Here is a 7,184-nt window from a genome sequence, read left to right on the forward strand (position 1 = left end):
GTTAAAATCAGTACCGAAAGTACGAACCAACTTTATATACCATCGAGTAAAAATTCTAAAAGTAAGGCGCGATTTACCTAATTTTGCCCTTACGTAAATTTATATATAGATAATTGGTATTTTGTTTAATAGTTCAAAACCCGTGTGCCAATGCCCCTTGCCAGTCAGGTGGAACTTGTCAAGTAGTAACAACCAATGGACAATGTGACTTCCAATGTCAATGTCCAACGTGCTATTCTGGAAGATTCTGTGAAAGTGGTGAGATAATTCTTAATTTGTTTTTCTAAATAATCTGCAGATAGTAACACGACTTTTAACATTTATAATTTAAGTTATTAAAGATTCATGAACAATTTAATATTATAATCGGTATTTTGTTTAATAGTTCAAAACCCATGTGCCAATGCCCCTTGCCAGTCAGGTGGAACTTGTCAAGTAGTAACAACCAATGGACAATGTGACTTCCAATGTCAATGTCCAACGTGCTATTCTGGAAGATTCTGTGAAAGTGGTGAGATAATTCTTAATTTGTTTTTCTAAATAATCTGCAGATAGTAACACGACTTTTACAATTTATAATTTAAGTTATTTTAAATTCATTAAACATTTAATATTATAATTGGTATTTTGTTTAATAGTTCAAAACCCGTGTGCCAATGCCCCTTGTCAGTCAGGTGGTACTTGTCAAGTAGTAACAACTGATGGACAATGTGACTTCCAATGTCAATGTCCAACCTGCTATTCTGGAAGATTCTGTGAAAGTGGTGAGATAATTCTTAATTTGTTTTTCTAAATAATCTGCAGATAGTAACACGACTTTTACAATTTATAATTTAAGTTATTGTAAATTCATGAACAATTTAATATTATAATTGGTATTTTGTTTAATAGTTCAAAACCCATGTGCCAATGCCCCTTGCCAGTCAGGTGGTACTTGTCAAGTAGTAACAACCAATGGACAATGTGACTTCCAATGTCAATGTCCAACGTGCTATTCTGGAAGATTCTGTGAAAATGGTGAGATAATTCTTAATTTGTTTTTCTAAATAATCTGCAGATAGTAACACGACTTCTACAATTTATAATTTAAGTTATTGTTAATTCATGAACAATTTAATATTATAATTGGTATTTTGTTTAATAGTTCAAAACCCATGTGCCAATGCCCCTTGCCAGTCTGGTGGAACTTGTCAAGTAGTAACAACCAATGGACAATGTGACTTCCAATGTCAATGTCCAACGTGCTATTCTGGAAGATTCTGTGAAAGTGGTGAGATAATTCTTAATTTGTTTTTCTAAATAATCTGCAGATAGTAACACGACTTTTACAATTTATAATTTAAGTTATTGTAAATTCATGAACAATTTAATATTATAATTGGTATTTTGTTTAATAGTTCAAAACCCATGTGCCAATGCCCCTTGCCAGTCAGGTGGAACTTGTCAAGTAGTAACAACTGGTGGACAATGTGACTTCGAATGTCAATGTCCAACGTGCTATTCTGGAAGATTCTGTGAAAGTGGTGAGATAATTCTTAATTTGTTTTTCTAAATAATCTGCAGATAGTAACACGACTTTTAAAATGTATAATTTAAGTTATTGTTAATTCATGAACAGTTTAATATTATAATTGGTATTTTGTTTAATAGTTCAAAACCCCTGTGCCAATGCCCCTTGTCAGTCAGGTGGTACTTGTCAAGTAGTAACAACTGATGGACAATGTGACTTCCAATGTCAATGTCCAACCTGCTATTCTGGAAGATTCTGTGAAAGTGGTGAGATAATTCTTAATTTGTTTTTCTAAATAATCTGCAGATAGTAACACGACTTTTACAATTTATAATTTAAGTTATTGTAAATTCATGAACAATTTAATATTATAATTGGTATTTTGTTTAATAGTTCAAAACCCATGTGCCAATGCCCCTTGCCAGTCAGGTGGAACTTGTCAAGTAGTAACAACTGGTGGACAATGTGACTTCGAATGTCAATGTCCAACGTGCTATTCTGGAAGATTCTGTGAAAGTGGTGAGATAATTCTTAATTTGTTTTTCTAAATAATCTGCAGATAGTAACACGACTTTTAAAATGTATAATTTAAGTTATTGTTAATTCATGAACAATTTAATATTATAATTGGTATTTTGTTTAATAGTTCAAAACCCCTGTGCCAATGCCCCTTGCCAGTCTGGTGGAACTTGTCAAGTAGTAACAACCAATGGACAATGTGACTTCCAATGTCAATGTCCAACGTGCTATTCTGGAAGATTCTGTGAAAGTGGTGAGATAATTCTTAATTTGTTTTTCTAAATAATCTGCAGATAGTAACACGACTTTTAAAATGTATAATTTAAGTTATTGTTAATTCATGAACAATTTAATATTATAATTGGTATTTTGTTTAATAGTTCAAAACCCCTGTGCCAATGCCCCTTGTCAGTCAGGTGGTACTTGTCAAGTAGTAACAACTGATGGACAATGTGACTTCCAATGTCAATGTCCAACGTGCTATTTTGGAAGATTCTGTGAAAGTGGTGAGATAATTCTTAATTTGTTTTTCTAAATAATCTGCATATAGTAACACGACTTTTACAATTTATAATTTAAGTTATTATAAATTCATTAAAAATCTAATATTATAATTGGTATTTTGTTTAATAGTTCAAAACCCATGTGCCAATGCACCTTGCCAGTCAGGTGGAACTTGTCAAGTAGTAACAACTGGTGGACAATGTGACTTCCAATGTCAATGTCCAACGTGCTATTCTGGAAGATTCTGTGAAAGTGGTGAGATAATTCTTAATTTGTTTTTCTAAATAATCTGCAGATAGTAACACGACTTTTACAATTTATAATTTAAGTTATTGTAAATTCATGAACAATTTATTATTATAATTGGTATTTTGTTTAATAGTTCAAAACCCGTGTGCCAATGCCCCTTGTCAGTCAGGTGGTACTTGTCAAATAGTAACAACTGATGGACAATGTGACTTCCAATGTCAATGTCCAACGTGCTATTCTGGGAGATTCTGTGAAAGTGGTGAGACTCTTTCATTTTAGTTCTAGTAAGAACATCCAAAGTAGCCTTATCAATGTTTGCTACTACAGTACTATATTGTACAGTAGTAATTAATTATATTTTATTTGTCAGTTCAAAATCCATGTGCTGTTGATATTTGTCAATTCGGTGGAACCTGTCAAGTAACAACAACCGATAATGTATGCGGATTCCAGTGTCAATGTCCAACATGTTTATCAGGAACTTTCTGTGAAGTCGGTAAGCATAGCTGTTATTTATAGAAAGTCTTATATCTAGTAATTAAATAAAATAAATTGGTGGTCTATGGTTTTTTTAAATTCTTCTACATTTCCTCTTTTATTACTGTAGTTGAAAATACTTGTGCTGTTGATACTTGTCAATCTGGTGGTACTTGTCTGGTAACAAAAACCAATGGACAATGTGGCTTCCAATGTCAATGTCCAACGTGCTATTTTGGAACATTCTGTGAAAATGGTATGTATGTCATAAAGTCTTCATTTTTCTAAAGAGAAAAGCTATAATAAAACAACATAATATTTAAACGGTCGAGATGATCATATTTAATTTCTTTTATCTTAGTTCAAAATCTATGTGCAGATATTGTGTGTCAATTTGGTGGTACTTGTCAAGTAACAACAACTGATGGACAATGTGACTTCCAAAAATAAATAATTTTTAATAGTTAAACAAATTTATATATATTTATTTTATAACAGTTCAAAATCCATGTTCTGGTGTTGTGTGCCAGTCAGGTGGAACTTGTCAGGTGACGACAACCAATGGACAATGTGGATTCCAATGTCAGTGCCTTCCATGCTACACTGGAGATGTCTGCCAGACTTGTAGGTTGTGTTATACATTATTTGATATTCGTTTTAGATCAAATGTTTATCAAATTTCACATCTTATAAACTCGAGTTACCTGTATATTCAATATGAGCTGAAATATCAAATAGCACGCCTCTGTCGTTCTGCATTTTGCCAAGTGTTCCAGAGCGTTTAATTTATTTGTTTTATTTTCAGATAACGATCCCTGTAATGATGTGGATTGTAATGGTGGTATTTGTAACGTTATATCAACTACAACAGAATGCAAATACGAATGTGAATGCCTTCCAAACTTTACTGGCAACGATTGTGAAATAGGTAATTGCGAAATGTACCTTCTTAAGAATTGATTTCCTCAATTGTACACTTTTATTATATTTTCCTTACAAATATCTTCAGAATGTGCCCATAACTCATAATTCATGTATTATATAATACTCTGTTTTATTTTAGTTGTTGATCCATGCGAAGATATAATATGTCAAAATGAAGGTACTTGTTGTGTTGATGATACAAATGCTGCGACTTGTAAATGTCTACAATGTTTTGAAGGAGCGTTTTGTGAATTATGTAAGTACAGAGACAAACACAAATTAAGATTGAGAGTACTTAAATGTTTGTATTTTAGTTAATACGAATAATATAAAATGTTCCTACCTCTAGTGCACAGTAATCAAGAGAACAATAATAATATAATAGTCTAAAACTGATGATTACAAACAACCGTTATCAAAATTATTGTCTTTTTTACTAGATAACAATCCTTGTGATAATTTTATCTGTCAAAATGGCGGCGTGTGTAGTATCACTACAGGAACCAATCAGTGTGTTCCAGAATGTACGTGTGCACCGTGTTACACTGGGGCATTGTGCGAAACAGGTAAACATAATAATTAGGAGATTATTCAAAATTTGTGAAATTGTTTGATTTATATTAATTTAACATCTTAGAAACCGATGAAAATTCCTGTTCATTCATTGTGATCCGACTGGTTTGCAATATACATTCCTTTTTTCTAAAAAAAAATTCTGGAAAGAGTTAACTGATATCCCAGTTAAAATGGCAATTATTCAATAAATCTAGAAGGAAACCTAGCACAAATCATTTTATTCCAACGTCACTCCATCAATTAAAAATCTTGACATCTTGATGTGGTTATTTCATTCTCTTTTAATTTAGCTTCAGATCCATGTTCTGGCGTATTGTGCCAAGCTGGTGGAACTTGTACGACGAAAGTAATCGATGGACAATGTACATTCTGGTGCCAATGTCCAACGTGTTATTCTGGACCATTCTGTGAAAATGGTAAAATAAACAATTCTATTATTTTACTCTTTATTCCATCAATATTGGAGTTACATGAAGATGATCTAAAGAATAGGAATACAAATTGGTAATGTAACTGTAAATATATGATTTGCCATAATGCTCTGTGGCCTCTGTATTATTCATAAACGTGGCAGAGTTGTTGAATTTACTAATATTTAAAAATATTACACATTTTTTTTTTAAATGTAAGTTGCAAATCCATGCGCTCCAGACCAGTGTCAGTCTGGTGGTACGTGTCAAGTAACAACAGCTGATGATTATTGTGGATTTCAATGCCAATGCTTACCATGTTATTCTGGAACATTCTGTCAAAATTGTAAGTAAAACTTCTAAATTACCATTCACTTCACTCATCAACATAACCACCAATATTAGGATATATATTGCAGGAAGTAGTTTGTATACCATATAATTATAAGGTGGACTATTCCTACTACTAATTACTATAATAATTTCAGATAATGATCCATGTGAATACTGTGATTGTAAACATGGTGGCACCTGTAACACTGTCATAAATGTTGATAGCAATACTTGTGTTGCAGAATGTACATGTCAAGGTTGTTATTATGGAGAATTTTGTGAATTGTGTAAGTTAATTCAACATTGTTTGTTACATGCCACGAATCAAAGTAGAATTGTAGGAAGCATTTATTCAGAGTTACTTAAATCTCTACAGTGATTGCCTGCCATCCAATATTGGACATAGGCAGTTAATTCAAATTGGCCAGCTTGGCTTTGCCTTTAAAAAAAAAAAAATCATTTGTTATTTATATTGATCCTGTATAATACTATATAGAATAATATACTATAATACTAATTACATAAACACTTTTTGTATAGATATAAACGATGCATGTAATGGTCACCAATGTTTAAATGGTGGTGAGTGCAAGGCAACATTGTGTAACCAGTACATTTGTAAATGTCAATCTTGTTACACTGGACCATTATGCGCAGAACGTAGGTTTCCATTTTTGTTACATTGTGTTTTGGGTGGTTCCTCTTTAATTATACTGGTTTCTGCAAAGTGATATATAAAGATCTTCTAACCATGAATACCTCATTAGGCCTATTGCTTTTATAAATGGAAAGATGATAGATCGATGAGAATGGAATGGTTCATTTGCCATAACCCCACTCTTCTCCTATCCTTCTAACCATACCTCAGATAGTACTGATGGAAAGATGATAGATCTGTGAGAATGGAATGGTTCATTTGCCATAACCCCACTCTTCTCCTATCCTTCTAACCATACCTCAGATACTACTGATGGAAAGATAATAGATCGATGAGAATGGAATGGTTCATTTGCCATAACCCCACTCTTCGCCTATTCTTCTAATCATACCTCAGATACTAATGCTTTTCTATGGAAAGATGATAGATCGATGAGAATGGAATGGTTCATTTCCACACTCTTCTTCTAATCTCATCTTAAAATATGTTTATTATTATTAGGTATCGACCCGTGCAGCAATAACCCTTGTTTGAATGGTGGTGTTTGTTCTCCTATTTCATTCAACGTATGTGATGCGTATAGGTGTTCATGTCCACGTCACACTACAGGTGACCGGTGTCAAAGTAAGTAAATATTTTCTTTTTTAATGGAGGGTGTTCAAATGGGAACGTACCCGTATAAAGATAAATTGAACAACTTATTTTATTTCTTTTTCAGCTATTACTGGCTACTATGGATACTACTAATGGATTTAACTGAAATACCTCAACATATTATTAAACGTGTGCTATTTATATGCAATAATAATAATTAATTATATTAAAATACTATAAATTACAGATATAATTTCATGTAAAAACATACATGATTTAATGTAATTATATTATGTATCAAATAATATATAATTTAAATCAGAAACCAGCTATGAATAATACACAATTTCATTTATATATTATTATATATTACTTTAAACATACTAGCGATATTAAATTAAAGTAAAATTTTTAGGTAAAAACTAAATAA

The 7,184-nt window shown here is 32.0% G+C and overlaps 1 protein-coding gene across 1 annotated transcript; it reads left to right on the forward strand.

Moving 5' to 3' along the window:
* Positions 1-3,452: 3,452 nt before the first annotated feature.
* Positions 3,453-6,907, forward strand: LOC140039312 (uncharacterized). Its single transcript, XM_072084917.1, has 11 exons — positions 3,453-3,519; positions 3,758-3,883; positions 4,065-4,187; positions 4,323-4,439; positions 4,624-4,749; positions 5,050-5,175; positions 5,390-5,515; positions 5,658-5,789; positions 6,043-6,162; positions 6,662-6,784; positions 6,879-6,907. The coding sequence occupies exons 1-11, from the start codon at positions 3,453-3,455 to the stop codon at positions 6,905-6,907; spliced, it is 1,215 nt and encodes a 404-aa protein (XP_071941018.1).
* Positions 6,908-7,184: the final 277 nt, after the last annotated feature.

This window comes from Antedon mediterranea, chromosome 2 (genome assembly GCF_964355755.1).
Source record: "Antedon mediterranea chromosome 2, ecAntMedi1.1, whole genome shotgun sequence".
NCBI classification, from domain to species: Eukaryota; Metazoa; Echinodermata; class Crinoidea; order Comatulida; family Antedonidae; genus Antedon; species Antedon mediterranea.

Bases quoted from the DNA above. Each gene is read 5' to 3' on its own strand.
- LOC140039312 (XM_072084917.1), top strand. From the start codon at position 3,453: ATGGACAATGTGGCTTCCAATGTCAATGTCCAACGTGCTATTTTGGAA. The intron at 3,884-4,064 runs GTAGGTTGTGTT...TTTTATTTTCAG, and splicing joins TGGAGATGTCTGCCAGACTT to ATAACGATCCCTGTAATGAT. The intron at 5,790-6,042 runs GTAAGTTAATTC...CTTTTTGTATAG, and splicing joins TGGAGAATTTTGTGAATTGT to ATATAAACGATGCATGTAAT.